The sequence below is a fragment of the Leucopleurus acutus genome (assembly GCF_964270905.1).
Source record: "Leucopleurus acutus genome assembly, chromosome: 11".
Lineage (NCBI taxonomy): Eukaryota > Metazoa > Chordata > Mammalia > Artiodactyla > Delphinidae > Leucopleurus > Leucopleurus acutus.
The window spans coordinates 6,806,647-6,832,250 of NC_139152.1; the positions used below are offsets into that span (position 1 = coordinate 6,806,647).

At 52.4% G+C, this 25,604-nt stretch overlaps 1 protein-coding gene across 3 annotated transcripts; it reads right to left on the minus strand.

The window, feature by feature from the left end:
• Positions 1–19,835, minus strand: SCNN1A (sodium channel epithelial 1 subunit alpha). Of its 3 annotated transcripts, none has more exons than XM_082849715.1 (13): positions 19,568–19,835; positions 19,062–19,422; positions 11,564–11,831; positions 10,594–10,781; positions 5,418–5,521; positions 4,873–5,036; positions 4,336–4,434; positions 4,003–4,120; positions 1,436–1,514; positions 1,245–1,302; positions 1,059–1,114; positions 821–896; positions 1–393 (listed from the first exon to the last, which is right to left on the minus strand). In XM_082849715.1, the coding sequence occupies exons 2-13, from the start codon at positions 19,415–19,417 to the stop codon at positions 13–15; spliced, it is 1,947 nt and encodes a 648-aa protein (XP_082705841.1). In that variant the 5' UTR covers positions 19,418–19,422; positions 19,568–19,835; the 3' UTR covers positions 1–12. The 3 variants fall into 3 exon arrangements, with proteins under 3 accessions (XP_082705841.1, XP_082705839.1, XP_082705840.1); XM_082849713.1 differs by having other exon boundaries at positions 4,267–4,434; XM_082849714.1 differs by lacking the exon at positions 19,568–19,835 and having other exon boundaries at positions 4,267–4,434; positions 19,062–19,497.
• Positions 19,836–25,604: the final 5,769 nt, after the last annotated feature.

A 25,604-nucleotide genomic window follows, 5' to 3' on the forward strand; every position in this document is an offset into this window, starting at 1 on the left:
CGCCCTTCCCTCTCAGGGCTCCCCCGGAGTGTGGGCGGACGAGCTGGCCTCCGTGGAGCCTGATGGAGCCAGGCGGGGGCCCAGGGTGGCATAGGCAGGTGGAGGGGCTGACAAGGCCAGGGAGGTGGCAGGGCCCACCGCGGATGAGGATGGAGACGCGGGGTGGGGGCAGAAACGGGAGGGGAGGGAGGAAGGTGGAGTGGAGGCCACCTCCTGGGCACCCCTGCCCCCTCGGCCTGGAGACCAGTATTGACTTTGGAACCTCCGGAGCAGCATGAAGAATGTGATGGCCAGGAGGTCAAAGATGAGCTCGGCCATCTCCACCACAGACAGCACGGAGGAGCCGAACCACAGGCTCCACTGGCTACCCAGGTTGGACAGGAGGGTGACCATCTGTAAGGGGGAGAGGCACACTGACCACTCAGCAGAGGAACCCTGCCCTCCTGCCCGTAGGCCCTCGGCCAGCCCGCTCAGCCTCTCCTGGTCCCGGGGCCCCTGGCCTCTGCTCCCCTCCCCTGGGAGCACACGGCCACTGGTTGGTTTCTTCCAGGGAAAGCTGAGAACCAGGCCACGACGGGGACGGCTGAAACCCAGACCTGTCTCAGGGGCCTTCTCCCCATCGTCCGTCACCCCCTGCCCCAGAGACTTCACCCCCAGCGAGCATCCTCCTTCCAACCTTCTAATCCTCACCCTTGCCCTATCCCCTTTCCACCTTCGAGGCCCAAACCCTCTGGCCCACAGAGGCCATCCCTTGTCTTTACGGACAGCCACCCCGCTAAGATCCCCAAGAGATCCCTAGCCTCAGTGAGGCAGGACGCACCGTGACAGAGGGAGACTCAGAGTTGGTTTTGTAGTTCAGCTCCTTGAAGAAGATGTTGAGTTTGGCAATCCCATCTCTTTGGCATTGCGGAGAGGGTGGGAAGAAACGGCAGAGGGTTAACTTCTCTTCCGCTCGAAAACACCCTCCTCCAATCAACCGTATCAATGACCCCTCTTCCCAGGTCTGTTTTCCCTCCAAAAGATTCCTTTCCCGGGGCCAGAACCAGGGTAGGACTGACCTCTTGTTCTTGACGGTGTAATTGTTCTGTAGGGACAGCATCTGGAAGACCCAGTCCTGGGAAAGGATTGGGGTGTCAATGGGGTCACCCCAGAGGCTTCAGGCTTACAGGGATGGGGTGGGGTCATACACAACCATAAGCATATGGCCAGAAGACCACAATGTTACACACACACACACACTTTACCTGAGATGTCACCGAGGGCCATCGTGAGTAACCGGCAGAGAGCTTGTAGGTGGTCATACTGGGGACGGAGAAGGTGCTCAGTGATGGGGGGTGAGGCTCTCCCACTCAAAGCTGGGCTGAGGACCCCGTATTCTACCCAGCCAAGCAGCCAGCTGCCCAACCTGCGCTCGGGGGGGGGGGGGGAGGCTCACTTGCATGGCTTCCGGCACTTGGTGAAACAGCCCAGGCGGTCTGAGGAGAAGGCGTCCTGGAGCTTATAGTAGCAGTAGCCTGCGGGTGCAGAGACGTGCTCATTTCCCTAGGCCCCCTCAGCCTTCTCCACCCCACACCCAAGAGGTCTCCCAAGATCCCTGGCGCCCACTTCACAAGAGTATTATGTAGCGTTACAGTGATGCCCCCCGAGTGGCAGCAACAGAAAATGTAGAAGAAATTAAGCTAAGTCCAATAAAAAATAAAATCAACCAGGGTACACCTCTGTAAAGATGCACAGGATATGGACAAACATTTAAAAGTCAAAGAAGGAAATGGGAACAATTTTAGTGTAAGGATAATGAGACACAGCAAGATACCCCTTCACACCCACTAGGATGGCTAAAATGGAAAAAGACAATAACAAGTGTTGGTGAGGATGTGGAGAAACTGGAACTCATCACTGCTGGGAATGTAAAATGGTACCACCGTCGTGGAAAACGGTCTGGTGGTTCCTCAAACGGTTACACATAGAACTTCTCTATGCACCAGCAATTCCACACCCAAGAGAATTGAAAACTCAACACACAACTTGTACACAAATGTTCAGAGCAGCATTATTCACAAGAGCCCAAAAATGGAGACAACCCAAAGGTCCATCAACTGACGAATGGATGAACAAGATGTGGTCCATGCATACAATGAATATTATTCAGCCATAAAAAGGAGTGAAGTACTGATGTGTGCTACAAAGTGGATGAACCTTGAAAACATTATGCTAATGAAAATAAGCCAATCACAAAGGATCACATATTGTGATACAAGAAATGTCCAACACAGGTAAATCTTACGGTAGATAGAAAGTAGGTTAGTGGTTATGAGGGGCATGGGATGGTAGGGGCAGGGAGAGAGCCTGTGGTCGCAGGGAAAGGGGAGATGGAGAGGGCTAATGGGTACATAGTTTCTTTTTGAGTGATGAAAAGGTTCTAAATTGATTGTGATGATTGATACACAGCTCTATGACTGTGCTAAAAACTGAAAGTATACTAAAGTTCCACTGTACACTTTCACCGGGTGAGTTATCCGGGAAATGAATTACCTCAATAAAGCTGTTACCAAGAAAAAAAAATAATGGGACCGTGAATTCGCCCTTCACCCTTATTTCCCAAGTTCTAAGTAAGGTTATTTTGTCATTCTTGCTACTTTTAGTCACCCGTCCAGAAGTCCTTCTTCATTTCTGACCCAAATCTCTCTGTCTACCGGGGTTTATATTATTAATTACATAATTAATCTTTAATTAGGAAGAGTGGGAAACAGCTAGGCCCTTTTCTCTGGGAGTAAGCCATCCTCAGGAAACTCAACAGACTGTGTTTTCAGCCAGGCTCCTCTCCCTCATCCTCACAGCTTCTCAGCAAACAGCAATGTTATTCTTCTCTCGAAGATCTTTTTCAAATTCACAACCACTTAGCAATCACTGTTTGCGGGTCGGGGGAGCAGTGGGCAGAGTCCCTGCCCTGCGTGTCCTGGGACATCGCGTCTTCCCTCGGAAACCTCAGCTTGTTCATCTGAGAAAGAAGCCCGTCTAGGCCAGACACCCTCCGAGCTTCCCTCCAGCTCTGATGCTCTGTGATGCTCTAAGGCCAGAGGGCTAGGAATCGGAAGGCCGGAAGGCCGACTGCAGAGCACAGGCAGGGGGAAAGCTGAGTGCAGCAGAGCCAGGAAAGGAAGTAGGCAGAAAGATGAACACAGCAGAGCCCAGACAGAAGCAGCACGCAACTCTAGGGTCTGCTGTGGCCCTGCCACGTCCCCTGGGAGGGGTCAGCTGTGCCAGGTAAGGGCATGTGCACAGGGACGCCTGCCCTCTATCTTCTAGTCTCTTGGGGATTTTCTTTCTCTCTAAGCACAGTTTCCCTGCTGAATAACTCAGCTGTAGAAAAAAGGAAAAGGGATTGGTCGGCTCCTAGACCAGGGTCAGGAGGAGAATCGAGTGCCCTCCAGATTCTAGGTAAAACATTCCTCCGTAAGCCATTCCAATCTATGTACTGGGTTTCTAAATGACATACCCACTCCCACTGCACTGATACCTTATGTACATTATAAAACATACATAAAATGGAAGATGTTAGGGAATGAGGCAGATGCACATAACGTCTAGTATTTTCTTCCTGCCCCCAGTGCCAGTGCCCAGCACCGGCCTGGCTGGCACCCTGGGGAGTCAGCCGGGAAGCTACAGTCAGAGCGCAGAACCCGGGGGAGATCTGCTTCATGGCTCTTCCTTCCTTTTTGCTGCGAGTTATTTTTAAATGAGGCCATCCCATTATAAACACACAGAAGCCAAAACAGAGAGAGAGAGAAACTGTGAGGGAGGAACAGAGATAGAGGAGAGACACAGAGAGTGAGAGGAAAACAGAGAGGGGTAGCATCTAAGGGCCGGAACACAAGAGTCGGCAGGAGAACCTGCCAGAGACCGTGGGAGCCAGAAGCCACGGCTGGGGCACTGAGGGTGCAGGGCTCCTGGGATTGTCCTGGGCTCAAGTGGGGTGTGGGGCCGGGCCTCCCGCAGTCTCACCCCAGGAATTATGCTTCCTGTAGTCACAGAACTCCACACCCCTGGGCTGCGGGTAGAAGATGTAGGCACAGCCACACTCCCTGATCATGTTCACCTGGAAGCAGGAATGGATACACACCTGCAGGAGGGGAGAATGAAGGGGGAGGGGGTCAGGACTGCCCTCCCCGACGCAGCTCCAAACGGCAGGGGAGGGGAGCACAAACCAGTCCCCTCAGTGCGCCTCCATCCCTCTCTCCACCCGTCCCCATCACCCATCACACACACCCTGTGGCTTTGGCTGACCTGCACTGCAGGCCTGGGAGATGGTCGCCATAGAAACAGGCTGAGCCTCACCTGCTGCGTGTACTTGGTACCGTAAAGGTTCTCCACTGGGACATCGCTGCCATTCTTGGTGCAGTCGCCATAGTCACCCCCAAGTCTGTCCACGGCTTCCTGCGAATGCAGAGACATGGAGAAGTCGGAGGTCAGAGGTCAGACCTCTCGTTGTCAAGGCCTCTTCCCGGCCTCTGTCTTCCCTCAGTCCCAGGCTGTATGTCCTACCTTACCTCCTCTCCTATCTGCCTCACCATTTCAAAACACACGCCCGGGACTACTTCCAAGGACACTGGGCCCGGAGCACCCCCTGGAACCCCAAGCACGCCCCGCACCCCTTCTCGGTGCTCTCGCCTGAGCCTCCCCCGCCCCAGATCCCTACTTCCTAACGCCCACTCAGCCGGGGCCCTCACCCCTGGTTTCTGCTCCTGAAGACTTCCACGCGCTCGAGGCTCCCCCTGCACGACCTCTTCCGGTCCTCTGGCTGTCACCCCCCAGGCCCTCTCCCCGCCCTTCACCTGAGGCTCTCTTCCCAGGCCTCGCAGTCAGCCTCCTTGCCTTACTCATGCTGATGGAGGTCTCCATACCAGGCCGCAGGTTAAAGCCTCCGTCGTCCATAAAGGCGGGCTCATCCTGCCCGTGCACCATCACCCTGGCCCCGGTCACCGTGGACAGCAGTGGGATGAAGTCATTCTGCTCCGTCCGCAGCATCAGGGACAGACCTGGGCGTGCAGGGGGAACAGAGTGACGGGGGTCTGGGAGAAGCATCTGGGGGTGGAAACCCACCCGCCCACCCTGCCTCGTCTCTAAGCCTCCCAGGGCAGCAAGCTCAGGAAGACCTGCAAATGGGCTTGGCAACCCCTGAGCTGGATTCGGGGTTGGGGTGAGGGGCAGCGGAAGGCAGGACTGGGACAAGATTCCTACCACACCTGGAATGTACCACGTGATGCCCACGGGGGAAAAAAATCAAAGAGGATTTTTCCAGGATACAGATGGGCACGCTGCAGTGAGGCCCCAAGCGCCACTAGGACGCGGACTCAAGGTGGGTAAATGCGGGTGCACAGCGCGGGGGAGGGGCTGGGCCGAGGTCAGGGATGGCGCACCGTTGTTGACCCCAGGCATGAAGGACATCCAGAGGTTGGAGTTGTTCTTGTCATTGAAAGTGTAGCAGTTCCCATACATCGGGTGGTGGAAGTGGGAGTAATTCCTATGCAGGAGAGAGAGAGGGGGGTCAGAAGGGAAAGTGCAGGGGGTCAGGGAGAGGAAGACTTTCAGAGCCCTTTGTTTCCTGATCACCTACTATGTGCCAACACAGTGCTGGGAGCCTTGCCCACAAGCCCTCAGTCACTCCACTGGGCATCATCCCTACTTCACGGAAGAGGGAGCACGGGCTCGGAGAGATCTAGTAGCTGCCCAAGGTCACACAAGCAGCGAGGATGAGATGGGACACCAACCAGATCAGCCATCTTCTAGCCCAGGCTCCTTCCACCCTACTTCCACCCTTCCACCCAGGCTCCTTCCCTTCCACCCTACGGTGAGGCCACCTGACCTCACTGGCCTTGTGACCCTCCCGTCACTGTGCTGCACTATGAACTCCTGCAGCACCCCTAGCTTCTCGTGTGTCTCACTCTTAGTTCCCCATTTGGTTTATAATCTCCTTGAGGACAGGAGCCATGTCTCATTCATGTCCGAATCATCTCTAGGGTAATGGTGTGGTTCCTGGCACACTGGAGACACAGGAGATCGTTAACAGCTAGCTGATAGATGAACGGAAGGGAAGGGGGGTCCGGGGGGAAGAGAGTGAGACCAGTGAGCACAACGCTTCAAGGAGGAAGGTCAGATGCGAGGGCGGGAACGGGGCCTCTCACGCCAGCATGCCTCCCCCTGGTAGGTCCAAAGCTGGGCTGGGATACGTTTGGGAACAGAGAGAAAGGAATCACAGATTTGTGTTGCAAGAGGAACACGGTTTGACAGCAAATCACAGGTCCCCCAACAGGGAGGCTGTGCGGGGCTGCAGCTAGAGCCCACACGGGAACAGAGGGGATCTGTGTTCTAACTACCCTGCCCTCTGGGAGCCAGTGAGGGGAGCAGGGAGAAGAGGGGGACGAGGCTTTGGGCCGAGAGAGGCAGAGGAGGAAGGAAGAGAAGTAGGAGAGGAAAGAAGGCTGGACGGAGGTCAGGAGCGGGGCGCTGGCTGCACGGCCTTGAGCAGCCATTTTTCCCTAAGCTTACTCTCCTCATCTGTAAAACGAGGAGATGGAACTAGATGATCTGGAATGCTCCATCGGCCTTGAAGAGCAAAGGCGCAAGAGTGTGAAGTACTGGTGCACATTCTGGGAAGGGCTAGGAAGTCAGCGTTTCCAGAACAAAGGCTTCCCTCAGGGAGGGAGGAAGAAAGAAGCGGCCAGTCCTGCAAGGCCTGTGAGCCCTGCTCAGAGGAGAGGGACAGGGACAGTGTGGCAGACGCACACCCCGGGCTGTTTGCAGCAGGTGGAATCAACAGCGTAGACACAGCACCATGGATCATTCTTAAACTCACAGAGCTTAGTTTACAAAATAAAAAGTGACACGAGATACATAACACAACGCCATTTATGTCCACATTACACACACACTGGGTAAAAACACATACAAAAGAGAAACACAGTAAGCACATTATGAGAATATGTATATGAGCAGTAGCGTAACGTGACGGTGAAGAGCACGCGCTCCAGAACGAAACAGCTTGTACTCGAATCCTAGCTCTAACCAGTGTTAGCTGGAGGACCAGCCCAGGCACTTGATCTCTTTGCGCTGCAGTTTCCTCATCTATACAATGGCGATAATCATACTACTTACTTCACAGGGATACTGGGAGGATTAAATTACACTCAGAACGGTGTTTAGCCCTCAGTAAGAGCTATGTAAATTTGCTATTAAGAGTAGAGGGATTCAGGGACTTCCCTGGTGGCACAGTAGTTAAGAATCCACCTGCCAATGCAGGGGACACGGGTTCGAGCCCTGGTCCGGGAAGATCCCACATGCGGCGGAGCAACTAAGCCCGTGTGCCACAACTACTGAGCCTGCGTGCCACAATTACTGAAGCCCACGCACCTAGAGCCCGTGCTCCGCAACAAGAGAAGCCACCGCAATGAGAAGCCCGCGCGCCGCAACTAGAGAAAGCCTGAGCGCAGCAACGAAGACCCAACACAGCCAAAAATAAATAAATTTTAAAAAAAAGAGTATAGGGATTCGTTAAGACATCTAAAGTCAAAAGGACAGATATAACAAGGGGAGGCTGGGGAGAATTTGCAACCCTCACACACCGCTGATGAGAATGCAAAACAGCATAGCTACTTGGAAAACAGTCTGGCAATTCCTCTAAATGTTAAATATAAAATTACTATGTGAACCAGTAATTCCACTCCTAGGTATCTCCTAAGAGAAATGAAAATATACATCCATACAAAAACGTGTACAAGAATGCTCATAGCAGCATTATTCATAATAGCCAAAAAGTGAAAGCAACCCAAACGTCCATCCCTGAAGAAGAGATAAACAAAATGTGGCTTATGCATACAATGGAAAGCTATTTAGTCAGAAAAAAGGCAGGAACTGGGGGGGGATTCCCTGGCGGTCCAGTGGTTAGGGCTACGCGCTTCCACTGCAGCGGGGCACCAGTTCGATTCCTGGTTGGTGAACTAAGATCCCACATGCCTCTCGATGTGGCCAAAAAAAAAAAAAAAAAAAGGCATGTATTACTGATACACACTGAAACATGGATGAACCTTGAAAACAGGATGCTAAGTGAAAGAAGCCAGTCACAGAAGACCACATATTGTGTGACTCCATTTATATGTAATGTCCCCAGCAGGCAGTCCATAGAGACAGAAAGTAGAATAGTGGTTGCCAAGGCTCGGAGGAGGGGAAGGAACAGGGAGTGAGGAAAATATTCTACAATTAGACAGTGGTAATAGCTGCACAATTCTGTGAATAAACTAGAAACAAATGAACTGTAGCCATTAAAAGGATGAATTTTGTGGTATGTGAATTATATCTCAATAAAGCTGGGTTTTTTGTTGGTTTTTTTTTTTTGCTGTACGCGGGCCTCTCACTGTTGTGGCCTCTCCCGTTGCGGAGCACAGGCTCCGGACGCGCAAGCTCAGTGGCCATGGCTCACGGGCCCAGCCTCTCCGCGGCATGTGGGATCCTCCCGGACCGGGGCACGAACCCGTGTCCCCTGCATCGGCAGGCGGACGCTCAACCACTGCGCCACCAGGGAAGTCCCTGTGTTTTTTTTTATACTTATTTTTTTATTTAGGCTGCGCTGGGTCTTAGTTGTGGCTCGCAGGATCTTTTAGTTGCGGCATGCATGTGGGATCTAGCTCCCCAACCAGGGATCGAACCCGGGCCCCCTGCATTGGGCACACGGAGTCTTACCCACTGGACCACCAGAGAAGTCCCTCAATAAAGCTGTTATTAAAGAAAAGATTATAGAGAGAGGGGAAAGGGTGTTGGATACAGGGGAGGAGAGGACTGAGAAAGCCATGATAAAGCGCTTGAACTCAATTCCGAAGGCCAGAGAGACACTGAAGGATTTTAAACGGGCCTGACTGGAATAGTTAAGTACAGTGAAGTGCAGGCAGAACCCTGAAGTATTAAAGCTTCCTGTGGTCGCAGAATAAAGGGAGGATTGAGAGGCAGAGAGACAAATTAGAAGGGTTATCATAATCCCGGTGAGAAATGAGGCTCTGAACTGAGGAAGTGACCTAAGCCTCAAGTCTGAGATGAACGATGGACTTTCCATTGATGGGGAGGCAGCAGCCTGGGGCAGGCAAAGTGAGAGGGTGACAGAGCAAGTCGGTGGCAGGTGTGGGCTGACCCAGGGTCAGGTGCTGGTCTCACTTCCCCAGTGGCAGCTTCTGTCCTCAAACAAACACAGAAACAAGAGACAGGAACAAAGGTGTGCGCTGGGCAGAGTGTGTGTTCCAGGTGAGGGGTGGCGGCAGAGCCAGGTGACACGTGGCCCTAGTGACAGAAAAGGGCAGGGGTCCCTGTAGAGTGGAGACGCTGCGTCAACACCCTTCCTCAGCCAGGCAGAGGCAGGGAGATGGTGCCTGAACACCGAGGAATAGGGAGGGGAAGGCGGGGGTAGGAGGGGACAGAGGCTACAGAAGGGGACCTCCCTGTACCCCTAGCCCCTCCCAGCCCTCAGAGAGCTGGCAGCTGCTGTGACCTCTTTGCAAGGACATTATGACGGGAGATGTGACTGAAAGAATGCCTGGTGGGCATTGCAATAGAGTGGGGAGGACCCTTGGCTCGGGCTGGCCTGGTGGCCTAGGGCAAGTCACTTCATCTGTGTGAGTGTCATTTCACAGGAGTAATGAGACCCACCACTCACTGCAGTGTGTAAAGTGCTCTCAACTCGTCATCTCTCACACTTGGAGATAGATGTTATCATCATCTTCATCACTTAAGAAAAAGTGCCAAGGGACTTCCCTGGCAGTCTAGCGGTTAAGACCCTGAACTTCCACTGCGGGGGGCGTGGGTTCAATCCTTGGTCAGTGAACTAAGATCCAGCATGCCGCACGGTGTGGCCAAAAAAAGAAAGAAAGAAAGCAAAAGAAGAAAAAGAAAGAAAAAGTGCCAAAAGGACAAGGATTTTTCTTCTTCTTCTTTGACGTATCCCAAATGTCTACAACAGTGACGGGCACACAGCCCAGACAGTCAAAAATATTTGTTCAATGAACATTGAATGGATCTCATTTCCCCCACTTTACAAAGAAGTAGGCTCCGAAGAGTGATGTGAAATGCTCAGAGTCACCTGGCCTGGAAGAAACAGAGCCAGAGCAGGAACTGAGGGCCAGACTCTGACTCAGTCCACGCTGTGTCCACTATACCACTGCTGCCGCGTCATCTGAGCAAGCGGGGCAGGGGACCAGACGGCCTTCCAGGCACTCTGGAGTTTGATGCTAGTGAGAAAGAGGCCTTAGGAAAATGGAGAACCATGCTTCCAGCCCTTGGTTTCTCAAAGCCGGACCTCAACCCCAGCCTTCCCAGGGCATCCATTTGAGGCTGCTTCACTCAGACCCAGCCCTGCAGGGAGCAGCAGAAATCCTGCAGGACAATTCCTGGGGCAGAGGTTTGGACCTGAAGTCAATGCTTCTCCCTCCTCCCCACCCGCAAGCATGTATTTAGTCAACCAGCATTCCGGGGTGCTGGCCATGCTGGGCCTCAGGCTGGCGCAGGGAAGGAGACCCCATGGGGAGCACGAAGCCAGGCCTCAGGGACAAGACTCACGCCTCATTGCAGGAGACCTGGTTGAAGCGGCAGGCGAAGATGAATTTGCCCAGCGCCTCCTCCTCCAGCATTGGAGTGTCCTGCCGTCTGGATAGAATGTTGATGTAGTGGAAGCGGTACCACTCCCTCACTGCATCCACCCCTGATGAGTACGTCCGGTAGAAGCAGTCCGAGTTGTTCTGGTTGCACTAGACACAGAGACCAGAGAGTCAGAGGACCAGCAGCAAGGGTAAGCAGGACGGGGGCCAAGGTCAAGGAATGGATAGTCTGGGGTCCTGAAGCCAGATAGACAGGGGTGGGGAGCCAGGAGTGGGAAGAAACAGAAGCCCCGAGAAGAGCGGACCCAGAGAGCAGGGGATTAATGGAGGAGACCGGGAGCTGCACACACCTCGGGGTCATTTATGCAGTCCGAGGAGGGTGGAGCAAGGATTCTTCTCCCCATTTCACAGATGGGAAGACTGAGGAATCAAGTGGTTCATCCCAGCACCAGAGCGGGGACTGGAACCCCGGTCTCCGGGTACCATGCTCCGCTCTCACTAAAGGGGCCTCTCTTTCTTCTCTCTGCTTCTCTCCCATTTATTTTTAAAGTTTCCTTGTTACTGTCTCCCTATTCTCTGTCTTAGGCCGGCGGAGCCCCAGTGCCCCATCACACTGGAGGGTCCCAACTGAGTCCCACTGGGGGGGATTGGAATTCAGAAAGCACCTTTTCCACCGTAGATCTGACTTCTCACCCCATAAACGCTCCCACAGAGGCCCCCAGCGAGGAGCCTCCACAAGCTGGAGCCCAGAGAGATGCCATTTAATTTTATTTTTCAAACCATATTTAAGTATTTAACTTACTCATTTTGCCAGCCAGCGGACTGAGTCCGCCTTGTATCACCGGCAGCAGAGGTGGGTAGGAAAAGGGAGCGGAGCGGAGTCCCGGGCTCCGGCCGCACCAGAGGGGCGGGGCGAGGGGGCGGGGCCTTACCAGTTGGAAGCCGATCTTCCAGTCCTTCCTGTTCACCTTCGGGTTACTGTGACTCAGGCTGGAGTCGGATCGGCGGACTCTGCTGGCGGCGTGGGGCGGAGCCGGGACCGGCAGGCGCTGCAGGGGGTGCGGCAGGGACTCCCGCAGGTCGCGGCGGCCGCGGGCGTGGGCCACGAGACTGTTGGAGGAGTTGTACTTGTACAGGTCGAAGAGCGTCTGCTCTGTGGTGCGGTCCAGCTCCTCCAGGTCCTTTTTCATTTCCGTGTACCTGGGAGGGGCGATGGCAAAGGGTCGGAACAGGAGGCGGCGGCCTCGCGACAATCCCCGGCGCCCCTGGGCCTCAGTTTCCCTGTCTGTAACCGGAGAGGTCGGTTCATCCCGGAGAAGCCTGCGGGGAATAGTTCTGGGGTCTCCCAGGCTATCTCGGGGGCGAGGGGGCGTGCAGACAGGTGTGTCCGCGGAATAATAGGAGGAGACAGTGAGCTCCGGCGGTGACGGCATTTACTGCCGCGTGTTTATCGTGAGGGAGAGGCGGGAGGCGCTCTCCTCCCACCTAGACCTGGCCTGGAAGGGAACCCAGAACTTGTCTGCCCCTTCCCAGGGCGGGAGGGGGGGTGGACGGGCTGGGCCCAGACACTCCAGGGACCCGCGATGCGCGCGCCATCCCGCCCCATTCCCCCGCCCCTTCCCGCCCCGGCGAGGGTGGCTTTTGGGTTCGTCTGCCACCTGACACTTTCTAAGTCTGGGGTTCTCAACTGCATTTCTAGAATCTTCCAAGGAACTTAAAAAATGCCAATGTCAGTGCTGCATACGCCGCGCCCCCTCCCGCCTACCAGACACCAGAGGAGACTCAGTTTTAATGAGTTTCGGGTGGGGCCCAAACACTGTAAGTTAAGCACCGTCCAGTATAAATCCTCACATTCCTTCTTCTCAATACAAGGCCTATATTCTGCATCACGAAAGTCCAGAGTAGCAGGGCCTTAGGGATAGAATCTACCAAAACAAAACAAACACCTAGAACACCTAGAAATTAAACGAGGTTGCAAGACACAAAGCCAATGTACAAAAATTAATTGTATTTCTACAAGCTAGCAACAAATATTTGGAAAATGAAATCAAATACAACACCATAAACAACATCAAACACTGGGAATAAATCTAATGAAAGAAGTGCAAGACCTGTACACTGAAAATCCTGCTGAAACAAACCACCAAGACCAAAATAAAAGGAGTTGCAGATGTTCATGGATCAGAAACTCATGAGGGGGACTTCCCTGGTGGCTCAGTGGTTAAGAATCCTCCTGCCAATGCAGGGGACATGGGTTCGAGCCCTGGTCCGAGAAGATCCCACATGCCACAGAGCAGCTAAGCCCGTGCACCACAAATACTGAGCCCACGCTCTAGAGCCTGCAAGCCACAACTACTGGGCCCACGTGCCACAACTACTGAAGCCTGTGTGCCTAGAGCCTGTGCTCCGCAACAAGAGAAGCCACAGCAATGAGAAACCCACACACCCCAACGAAGAGTAGCCCCCGCTCACCACAACTAGAGAAAGCCCACGCGCGGCAACAAAGACCCAACACAGCCACAAATAAATAAATAAGTAAATATTAAAAAAAAAAAGAAGGAAAAAGAAACTCACGAGGTCTCCCAGATTGCTCTCTAGATTCAACTCAAGTGTCTATCAAAATTTCAGTGGACATTTTGGAAGAAATTCACAGGCTGATTCTAAGATTGATATGGAAATGCAAAGACCCTAGAATGACCAAAACGATTTTGGAAAAGAAGAGCCAAGTTAGAGGACTTACTCTACCTGAGTTTAAGACTATAAAGCCACAGTAATCAAAACAGTGTAGTGCTAATATAAGGATAAACGAAAGATCAATGGCACAGAATAGAGTCCAGAAATATAATCACAGATATATGGTCAACTGAGTTTTGACCAAAGCACCAGTTCAACTCAATGGCAAAAATAATTTTTTTTTAAAATAGGTGGTGCTGGAACAACTGGATACTGTATGAAAAAAAAGAAAAAAAAAAAAAAAAGAACCTCAACCTCTACCTTAGTCCATATACAAAAATTAAGTCAAGCTACATCACAGACCTAAACAAAAAATTCAGAACCATAAAGACTATAGAAGAAAATATAGAAGAGATCTTCATGTCCTTGGGGTGGGCAAAATTCCTTGGAATAAGGAATATCTAGGGACTTCCCTGGTGGCACAGTGGATAGGACTCCTCACTCCCAATGCATCAGGCCTGGATTCCATCCCTGGTCAGGGAACTAGATCCCACATGTATGCCACAACTAAGGAGCCCACGTGCCGCAACTAAGACCTGGTGCAACCAAATAAATAAATATTTTAAAAAATATACCTAAAGAAGAAATCCTGAAATATAAAAACTTCTTATGAATCAACAAGAAAAAGACAAATTGTTTTAAAAACGAACCCCCAAAATATACGAATGGTCACTAAACACATGAAAAGGTGCTCAAGACAATTAGTCCTCAAGTGAATGCAAATGAAATCCATAATGAGGTACCATTTAACATCCATGAGGCTAAAAGTAAGAGACTGACAACATCAAGTGTTGATGAGAATGTGGAGCATCTGGAATTGCTGCTGGTGGGAGTTTAAAGTGGTACCACCAGTCTGGAGGACAGTTTGGTAGTTAAAGTTAAATCTACATCTACCTTATTACCCTCTGTATATTTCACCCAATTCCACTTCTAGCTATTTGCCCAAGAGCAGTGAACACATAAAGACTTGTACGTGAATGTTCATAGCAACTTTATTCATAATAGTCAAAAAGCTTGAAAGAACCCACATGTCCATCACCACGGCTCAGCAGTAAAAAGGGACTGATACAGAAGAAAAACAAAGACAAACAAACAAACAAAAAACCACATGAAAGAATTTCAGAAACATGAAGCCGAGCAAAATAAGCTAGACACACACACAAGAAAATTCATAGTGTGTGAGTCCATTTATATGAAGTCTAAGAACAGAAAAAACGAATGGATGGTGACAGAAGTCAGAAGATGACAGTGAGAGAGGGAAAGGAATTGACTACAAAGGGTCACCAGCTAATGGAATGTTCAATATCTTGAGCGCCAAACCTCAAAGAGCACCTAAGATTTGTGCATTTTACTGTATGTAAATTTGCCTCAATTAAAGAAAAAGTGAACCATCAGTGCAGGCCTTCAATCACCAGAGTCAGATTTGGTGGGATCGGGTGGGGCCCCAACAAGGTAGTTTTTACGAGTCCCGGGAGGTCCTAGTGTGCAGTCACAATCACTGCCTAGTCCAAGTCCTCAGTCCTCCTCCACTATCTCCCTCATAAAAGACTAGCCGGCTGTCCCTCATCTTCTCCCAGGAGAAAATGTAGCTCAGGTGGAAGGTGTGTGTTTGACATTCTGAGATTTGTTTGTTTCTGGTCATTAAAAGAACAGCAGTAGAAGGAAACGTTACTGGAACTGAGATCTAATCAGCTTTCCACACTCATTTCCTAGCCTCGCCACTTTCTAGATGGTTAGCCTTGGAGAAGTTACTTTGGAGAAGTTACTTTATCTTCTCTGGGCTTCTGTTTCATCATCTGTGAAATGGGAGCACCTGCTGCATAGTGTGGTGATAAGGATTAAATGGGTTAATATATCAAAAGTACTGAGGAAAATACCTGGCCGAGTGGGTACTGTATAACTGCAGCTGTTGTTATTATTGTCATGACTGTTCTTTAATGCGAACGATAATAGTAACCTGTTGTTGAAGCAGAGAAGGCTGAGGAGACAGGAGCACTGCCTGCCACTCACCTGCCCTGCGACTTTGTGGTCTTAACAAACGTGGAGCCTGAGACCAGATTCCAATTCTGACTCGTCCACCTAGCAGCTGGGTGACCTTTGCAAAGCCTTTAGGGTCTCAGAGCCTCCGTCTTCTCCTCTGACTCTGAGCTGACAGTTCCCTCCTTATCCAGCAAGCTTGTGATGAAGATCAGATCGCGATAGTGGACTTGGCAAAGTGCAGCACAGTCAGGTGCACCTGAACTGATGGCCATCGGGCAAAGAAGAAGATGTCTTTAGAGTTTCTCCAAAGAGACAGAACCAGGACCAGAGGGTAGAAGTGACGGTGAGGTAAGCTGCAGCTTTACCTAAGGAAGAATTTTCCAGCAACAGCTGCTACAGAGGTAGTAAGGTTCCTGACGTGAAGGAGTCCATCCCTGGGAGCGGGTTGGGAGAGTGTCAGGTCTAAGAGTCTGGGCTTTCTGTCCCTGCCAGGCCTGCCAATGCAGAGCCTGCTTTCCAGATCCTGTGGGAGTGCAGGGTCGGCTCAGAGCCTTCCCCTGCCTCAAGGCAGCTCTTTGGGGCACTGCCCTTCTCCTCACCACCATGCCCCCTGCTCTGCCATCTCCAGGAAGGAAGATTCCATGACCTTCTTTGCTGTCTAAGAATGCCAAGCTCTTCCTTAGAATCGGCCTCAATCCTCCGAGGACTGGATGAAAAATATGTTCTTGGGCTTTGATGTGGCTATGTCTGGCCCTGTCTCTGGGGTGAAGAAAGCCCTTTGTTAACCAGAAAGGAGGGGATTGCTGTAGCTGACCTTTCACATTGGATTCTCAGCACCTCCTTGCTTAGCATGAAGGTCTTCAGCCTTGTCCCCTTTTCTGGCAGTTATAGAACAGCCCAGAACCACGCTCCTCCTTCTTCCTCCCCCTCTTCTGGCCACGCCCAGCTGCCTGCTGGTGGGCATTGGGTCACGATTTCCACCTCCTCCCTGCTTCCCCTGTCCAAGTCACCCATCTTGCCTCTGCCTCTAGTACTCATGCCAGCGTGGGTCACACTCAGGCTACCACCCACCCCCACCAGGCTGCATCAACCTGTCCACCCTTCCCTGCCTCTCTCCTGGAGCAGGAACCAATAGCCTGGATCCTTCCCTCCTCCCTCCTCCCTCCAGACTCCTGCTGCTCTTCCCCACAGACTCCCACCAGCCCCCCAACCCTGGATGCCTTTGCCTGGCCCCTCCTTAAAGTGCAATGGGAGAAAGAGCTTTGAGATTAAACACACTTGGTTTGTAACTCAGCTGCTGACCTAGGATGCACTGGCTCCTATGTTGGGGGGAGGGAGGGGGGCGGATTTTTGAATCTCAGTTTCACCACCGGTTCCCTGTGTGAACTTGGGCAAGTTACGTAACCTCTCTGGGCCTCAGTTTCCTCAGTTGTAAAATGGGAGTAATACTGGTTTCTACATTAGAGGTCTGTTGTGAAGATTAAATCATTTAATTAATAGAAAATTTTCATTTGTTTGTACTGTGAAGTACTATATTAAGTACTGTATGTGTTAGCCATTCTCGTTGTTCATTTTTTTATTATTTGCTGTTTGACCCTGCTCAGTTACTTCACCTGCACTTCCTCATCTGCAAAAATGGAAATAATAAGGCCCATCTCCATGGACTTGTCAGGATTAAATGAGGTAGTGCTTATAAAGCACCCAGGGCAGGATCAAGCATGTAGTAGACGTTCAATACCCTTGCCCGGCTTTGAGGAGCCTTTCCTGACTCCCCTCCCTTCCAGGGTGCTGTGTTCTCTCCCCGCTAAGTCATGCAGGAGGGATTTTGTTCCTGTGTGGACACCTGCCTCCCAGCCTGCAGGCCTCAGAGGCTGGGGCTCTGGTTTTCATTCCCTGGGGGCTTTTTCCACTACTGTTCAGGGCCTTGCTTCCTGCAGAGCCTTGGAAAATACGCAGGCCTCAACACTCAGCCTGGCCCTGTCCATCTCTCACCCACATCTTTCAACCACAAGGATTTTATTGACAGCCTAGTCCTCAGGCCTGCCTGCCCTCCCCTCCCTCCCCTCCGCCACTGCCCCAGGGGATGAGGGTGTGGGAAGAGGAGGGAAAGGTTAGGGCAGAGGAGCACGAGGTTGGGAAGAGGAGAAGCAAAGTCACAGGGAGCAGAGGAGGAGAAAGAAGGCTGAGAAGGCAAAGAAAACAAGCTCAGAAAGGAGATGTAAACGTCTGAGCGGAGATTCCATTTATTCCACGTTCACATCTTGGGTGTTAAGAAGAGGCAGGGTTTGTGAGTTGTGATCAGGCAAACAGGGTGAGTCACTATCTCTGTGACCTTGTGCCTTACCTCTCTTTGCCTCAGTTTCCTCAAGTGTAAAACACGGATGATAATAGTACCTGCCTCGTAGGATGGTTGGGAGAATTAAAGGAGACGCCTGTGGGGTACTTAGCTGTGTCTGGTGCGTGAGGCAGCTTCTTGGTAACTGGCCTCTTACCCTAGACCTTATAAGGGGGTTAATCAGTGAAATGGCCCGGCAATGTTTCTCTGTAGGACAGGAGGTCCCAACCCTTATTAGTTCATGACACACCTTCGGACACAACAGAATATGCCACCCCCAATGTGTGACCAATCCCAGTCACCCACAATCGCACGCACACGCCGTTTGTGTGCTCACACACACACTCCTGCGATCACACACACGTGCACTCGTAAATCTTACACTCCTTGAAGACAGAGACTATACCTCACAATTTTTATTGTACCTATCACAGTGAGCTGAAGTTATTTGTTTATATGCCTGTCTCTTCCATCCTATCTTTCAAATACCTAGCAGAGTACCTGGCCCACGGCAACAACTGCAGGAATTATTGGTGAACCCATTTGCCGGGTGCCTAGCCCTGTGTCTGGCCTGCCTCGGGTGTCCCAAGGTGTGGCAGGACTGAGTGAACACACAGAAAATGTGGGTGTGTGTAGACACCCAGCCCTGCCCTCCTGTCTTCTCTATGGTCACCTCCACACCCTCTGGCTTCCCGACCGAAAATTGGCAAAGAACGGTGATGAAACCCAAAACTTCAGGACACACCCAAGTACGTAACAGTCAGTCACCTGGGCAGGTGGACTGTACAGCCCAGCAGGGTCACCTGAGCCTCTGGGGGAACAGCCTGACCAGGGCTGTCCTGTTCTCCTGGCTCTGTGACGCTCCACGCCTCCCACCTCCGGCTCACAGAATGCTTTGCTACCACCCGCCACTTTGCTTTCTCCAGAACAACCCCCCCTGCTCAACAAAGACCACCGTACCAGGGCCCGGCCCCTGCCAGCTGCCACCGCCCAGCCCACCACCCCTGCTCCAGAACCTCCGTCAGATTCACCGCCTGACGCAGAGGAGGGGCTGATCCCTACCCTGCCCTTCTGGAGTTCTCAGCATCTTGACCTCATCAGCACTCCCTCCGGCTTGCGGGAGGATGAAGGGCTGGAGGAGGAAGCTGTCGGTGCCCCAAGCCTGCTCTGGAGAAGCCCCGGGCACTAGGAAGGCGTCACTGGGCAGAGCGAAGGCCAGCCCATCAGGTCGGGGGCTCCCTATCCTGCCCAAAGGGAGGTCTGCCTCGGGACAGGAGTGTCGTCTCCTACCTCTGGGTCTGAGCATCTGCCTGCCCGGTGGGCACCCCTGTACCCTCTGGAGCCCCCTCCCAGGCTCGGGGAAGCGGCGGAAGGAGACCGACCTGTAGGGATTGAGGGTGCAGACGGTGACGGCGGGGAAGACGAGCTTCTCCGAGTTGAGGTTGATGTTGAGGCTGACGGGGTAGCTGAAGTACTCTCCGAAGAGCAGGCCGAACTGCCAGTACATCATGCCGAAGGTGCAGAGCCAGAGCACAGCCCAGAAGGCCGTCTTCATGCGGTTGTGCTGCGAGCACACCAGGCGGATGGCGCCGTGGATGGTGGTGTTGCTGCAGAAGAACTGGAAGAGCTCCCGGTAGGAGTGGTGGAACTCCAGCAGGGGCTCCTCCTCGTCCGTGGACGGCGGGGGGGCTGCAGGTTCGGGGCCCGGCTCAGGCTCCTCATGCTTGTCTCCCTTCATGAGCCCTTGGGTGGGTCGGGGAGGACGAGGGGCAGGACTGAGTCCTGGGCTCTGGGTGCCTCCATTGTCACCTCGGGGCCGCGCCCTCAGCCCACCCTCAGCCCACCTTCTCCCTCTCTTGCCCGCCCCCCTCCCCGGGAGCCAGCTGACCTGCAGCAGTCGGGGCGAGAAGAGCTGGAGCTTCCCTGGAGTGACCTCCCTGCTTCCCCGATAAGGCCACCTTTTGGGTTCTGTCCTAGAATCTCCCCTTCTGTCTCTACTGCGGTCTCTGCCCTGCTGAGTCAATCCCTTTCTTTGGTCTTCTTCCTCTGGGATCTGTGTCTTAGCTTCTCTCCGTCTCTGTCCCCGTCTCTGCCTCCTGCTTCTCTTTGGGTGTCTCTGGGCTCCCTTGCTTTGCCTGTCTCCTCTCCGTGCACCCGCCTCTCTGATCCTGCCCCCCTTCCTTTCCGCCCCCGCTCCCTCCGGTCTCTGGCCCTGACCTCGGCCCCGAGGACTGCAGGACTCCAAGAGGCCTGGGTGGCCTCCAGTTCCCCACTCCCGGGTTGTGGCTGGACTGGGACTGGTTCCTTTCCAGCTGGATCTGGCAGCCCGGCCTCTCCTCCCCCTCACCTGACAGGTGCAGCCTGCCCTCCCGCCAGGTATGGAAGCGACAGAAGCCTCATTAGCATCTCAATTAAAGGTGAGCCGGGCAGGGGGAGGGGCAGAGGAGGAGTCAGAGCTGAGAGCTCCTCGGTGGGAGGAGGGTGCCTGAGGGCAGGTGACAGGCGCACAGGGACGGGGAAGGCGAGAGGTGGCGGGGAGAAGAGTCAGGGCCTCGGAGTGGCGGGGAGCTGGCCGGCAGGGGGACCAGGAGACAGAACGGCAGGGGAGGGTCGGAGGTCTTGAACCAGGAGAAGGACCCTGAACGCAAAGCCAGGAGGGCAAAGCATGGGAAAAAGGACAAGTTAGGACGAGTGAGACTAAGGTGGGGAGACCAGGAGACCAGGGAAGGCAGGAGAAGGGAGGTGGATGGACCAGGAGAGGGTGAAGGACCGGGAGGGAGGAGAGGCAGAGAAGGGGAGTGAGGAGGAGGGAGCCGGCCCCAAAATCAGCCCCTCCCCTGAAGGAGAGCAGGAAGGCCCCCCTGTGCGGGCTTCCAGGAGCCAGGGCCCCTCCCTGGGGAATCCCTGCAGAGGCACCCCTGCGTCAGCCTCACCCCCAGGCCTTGGAGAGGAAGGAGAAGGCGTGTCTGCAACCTCCCTCCCCGCTCACTGAGGTGGGAACACCTCGCGGCCCCACCTGGCACCAGGCACAGAGCACCCTTCTCCCTGTCCGAGCTGGTCCAGCCTCGTCCCTCATGACTCCTCACCAGCACCCCTACCTTGTCCAGCCCAGGGAGGGGCCCAGGTGGAGCTGGGGGCTGGGCGGGGCCCTGGGGACATTCTGTTCTTTTTTACATCACTGGCTGCCAGGCCAGGAATGTGTAATGTCCCCAGTTGTGGTCACGGGGTTGCAGGAATGTGTGCTCGGAGAAGGGGCCAGGCAGGGCACTTGGGCAGAACCCCGGAGCCCAGGGAGCTCAGGGACAGGGGGCACCGAGGAGACAGGGAGGGATGTGGGCCATGCAGGGAGATGCGGAGGAAGAGGCCGGGCCTGGCCCAAGGCCGCACCAGCCCTGGAAGGAAGGAAAAGCTCAATGTGGGGCTGTGTTTTTCCTCCAAAGTCTCTGCCCCAAGCGACTGAGCAAGGGAATAGTGAAGTGCCAAGTGAAGAGGGAAGGCATCGGACACTGAGGCCTCAGAACAGGGCCCAGGAGGCACAGAGAGCAAACCACACCGCCGGGTGAGAGGTCTGCCACTGTGTCCCTGCAGGAGGCGTCCACCGGCTTCTCCCGCCTGCTGGAGGAGCAGGCCTGGGATGTGCAGGCGCCGGGGCCCAGCCCGAGCGCTGATGTAGCTGGGTGGGAGAGGGCAGGCCCCGATGGCATAAGACAAGGGTCCTAGCGACAGCTGCGGAGGCCAAGTGCTGAGCGAGCCTGGCGGCGGGGAGGGAGGGAGAGGCACTCACCCAGGGGGGCTCAGGAAGGCTTCCCGGAGAAGATGGCATCTCTGCTGGGTCTTGCAGAACAAGCGGGCTCAGGGTACAGCCCTGTCTGCGCCCGTCTCCTGTGGCCTCTTAAAGTGAGAGCTGCTGTCGACCAGGATTCCAAACGCGCCCCATTGCTTCCCTGACACGTATAGGGGACAACTCCCCTTGGAAGGGAAAAGCTGGCTTTTTCTTTATTTTCCAGATGAAGAAACTGCCCTCCGCAAAGATAAGCCAGTGTTCTGTGCACACAAAACCTAATAGCAGTAGAGTGAAGGACAGAGCAGAATTGTTCTTCGGCACGGGGATGTCTGCTCAGGGCTTTTGCCGTACACCCCAAGAGAGACCAGCCACAGACTCTTGGGGAACCGGGGCTCCCCTGCACCTGGTTTTGAACACCAGGAAGGTTCACACACTCCCACAGAGAGTCCGTGGATTGACCAGCCATCAGTGTCCTGGATTATCTCCCAGGCTCCTTGAGAAGCTCTCTCTGCCGTCCCCACCTTCCCAAGGGACATCCTACCTACAGGTGGGGTACTCAGCACCCTGCTTGTCCCATCTCAGAGTTTCAGAGAGACACATCCCTGCCTTTCCTATTTGCTGGCTGGTGCCTGAAATCCAACCACTGGCCCAAGGCCTCACTGCAAATAGTTTTCGTCTTCCTCTCAAGGGCTCAGTGAGCAGGATAGAGAGGCCTGGGCTGGGCTGAGCTGGAGAGCGAGCGCCAGTGTCCCTGTAGCACCTGCCAGGGTGTGGTAGCTTAGAGACAGCAGCATTCCAGATCTGGAACGGGCCAGAGCAAGCTTGTTGTTGTGAAAAAAGCAGAAATCTGAGACCTGCACTTGTCGTGGCTCTGTTTTAAATATTATCTTTTAAGGTGCAGAAAAAAATACCTGAACACGTTTTTTTCACAACACAATTTTCCAACAACATGGAGGTTTACAGGACAATAAAAGCCTCCCTCTGTCCCATTCCTTTCCCACGCCTTGGCCCAGGAGAGCCACTGTCATTTATGTCCATCTTTTTTGGGTGCTTTTATAGACTTACATGTATTTTTTAAAAACAAGATATATAGTTTTTTTCCATAAATGGGACCACGGTCTAGGCATTATTCTATGACTTCCATGTTGGCTTTTAAACTATGTGCCTTAGAAAATGATAGTTTCTCCTGTGAAAAACCACAGTGGAAAAGAACATTAAAAAAAAAAAAAGAATGTAAGAAAACCCACAAAATGACACTTTACCACTCTGGGCCACCAGGCTCTCAATGAAAGGGAGGGGGTGGGGTTGTAAGGCAGCCCAGATGGTCACCAAAGCCCTTTCCAGCTGGCTCTGCATCTAGCCCCTTGCTTAATGCATCAGGGAACTGAGGCCCCAGAAACAAAGTGACTTGCCCACATCACCCTGGGAGTTGGGGGTGGGGCCAGATTGAGAGCTGAGCTTCCCCTTTCCAAGCTCAGTGATGCTCCCTGACTTCCAGAGAAGTGGATGCCTGTTCTGGGGGTCATCAGGGCCTTGTAGGTCTTGTCTTGAAGCTCCCCCAGCCTCTCCCAGAGCCTCAGCCCTTCCTTCCCCCTCCCAGGACTGGCTATCCTCTAACCCTGTGGTTTGGCCATAAACTGTGCAAAGGCTACAGGGAGAGAGGGGAGACTAGAAGGTCTGCAGTGGAATGAGGGTTGTGAGTTCGGAGGGTCTTCCTGCCTCTTGCTCCCCAGGGACAGGAGATGGTGGAAGTGATCGCTTTCTCCCCCATGCTCCAACATGCACTGCTGTACACTCTTATCTCAGTGTGTGCATGTGTGCATGCGTGTATGTGTGTGTTTCCATATGCACAGATCATATTATGAGTTCTCTGAAGACAGGCACTAGGTTTATTACCAGTGGCCCCAGGGTCTAGTGGCCACTCTTTGTTGACTACCCCATTCTGCAGAAGACAGCAGAATTAGCATCTTGGGTAAGACTCAAGGTATATCTTTGACAGAGAGTGTTGTGCTATGAGAAAGTATCCTCAAATCTAAAATTTGACACAAACGAACTTATCTACAAAACAAACTCACAGACATAGAGAACAGACTTGTGGTTGCCAAAGGGTGGTGGTGGGGGAGGGATGGATTGAAGTTTGGGATTAGCAGATGCAAACTAGTATACATAGGATGAATAAACAACGGAGTCCTACTAGAGAGCACAGGGAATATATTCAATATATATTCAATATCCTGTGATAAACCATAATGGAAAAGAATGTGTATATGTGTAAAACTGAATCACTTTGCTGTACAGCAGAAACTAACACAACATTGTAAATCAACTAGACTACATTTTTTTTTCCGTTAACAATTTTAATCAGTTTATTGTCTGAAGCACTATACTAGGTATAACATAGATACAAATTAAATTCTAAAGATTGCTCTTACCCCTTTTGAAGTTTACTTTCAAATGCAAAGGATAAAGCTATTAAGCTACTAAAAAAGGAGTAAATTTGGAGTCACTTGGGCAGGACAAAAAGATTTGTTTCATTATCTAGAAATAGTCGTAAGTCACCATTATAAGTAGAGAAATACAGAACTGATTTTTGGCTGCATTGGATCTTCGTTGCTGCACGCGGGCTTTCTCTAGTTGTGGCGAGCGGGAGCTACTCTTCCTTGCGGTGTGCGGACTTCTCATTGCGGTGGCTTCTCCTGCCGTGGAGCACGGGCTCTAGGCCCGTGGGCTTCAGTAGTTGTGGCTCGCGAACTCCAGAGTGCAGGCTCAGTAGTTGCGGCGCACGGCCTTAGTTGCTCCGCGGTGTGGGGGATCTTCCCAGACTAGGGATCGAATCCATGTCCCCTGCAATGGCAGCCGGATTCTGAACCACTGCGCCCCCAGGGAAGTCCCATGAATGTTTTAAAAATTAAAAAAATAAATGAAGATATCCTCAGAACATCCAACATCCTAATTTCCTCTGAGTACCCATTAATTTGTGTTTTGTTAATTTATCTAAATTTCCTTCCCCTTTTCATTTCAGTCTCTATCCTTTCTAGGGTGAAAAGGAGTCACTCAAGTAATTGTAAATTTTTATTCTTACTGCTTAGAGCTAATTAGCCTCTCCACACTGGGCTGCCCACTGTGGAAAACAGTGTCCTTTTACCTGCGCTTATGTAGTATGAATTTCTCTTTCATCGAAAATGATGTTCCAGAAAATCCCTCCCTGCCACTCTTGGTCCAATCCCCTGGCACGATGCCTAGAAGTTCACCATTTGAGGTTTATTCCTTTGGATTAAGGCTGAATTTCTCAACCTTGGCACTACTGACACTTGGATAATTCTTCGTTGCGGCCGTGTCCTGTGCACTGTACGATGTTTAACAGCATCCCTGGCCTCTACCGACTAGATACCAATAGTACCCCCTGAATTGTGACAACCAAAAACTCCTCCAAATATTGCCAAATGTCTTCTAGGGGGCAAAATCACCCCAGTTGAGAAAATCACCCAGTTGGGCTGAGGGATTGTCCCCAGTGAAAATATTCTGGAGAAGGATGACCCTCATCGATTACACATTTCTCAGTGTTTACCAGACCCTATTCAAGGACAGCAGCTGGTTGAGAGCAGTATGGGAGAAAGAAGAGTATTTAGAAGAATCCACAGGGGGAAAGGAGGGGGAGAGATAAATTGGGAGATTGGGACTGACATACACACACTACTCTATATAAAATAGCTAACTAATAAGGATCTACTGGCTAGCACAGGGAACTCTACTCAATACTCTGTAATGACCTATATGCGAAAAAAGTCTAAAAAAGAGTGGATCTATGTATATGTACAACTGATTCACTTTGCTATACAGCAGAAACTAACACAACATTGTATATCAACTATACTCTAATAAAAACCAAAAAAAAAAAAAATCCATTCCCATAAACCCTCCTTTTGGATTCCCGTGGGCCTCTGGGAAGAAGGATCTCCCAGCAACCCCCTCTGGAGAGGGCCTGGAGAAGAGCCTCACTCCCACACACTCTGGGGGTCTATGGGGCACTCAGTCAGGGTCTGGTGTTGCCCCACGGAAATCAGCAAAACCTCAAGGAAGCCGATGAAGAACACGAAAGGGAAGAAGCAGAGACAATGTCTGCCCGTGAAGAGTTCATGGA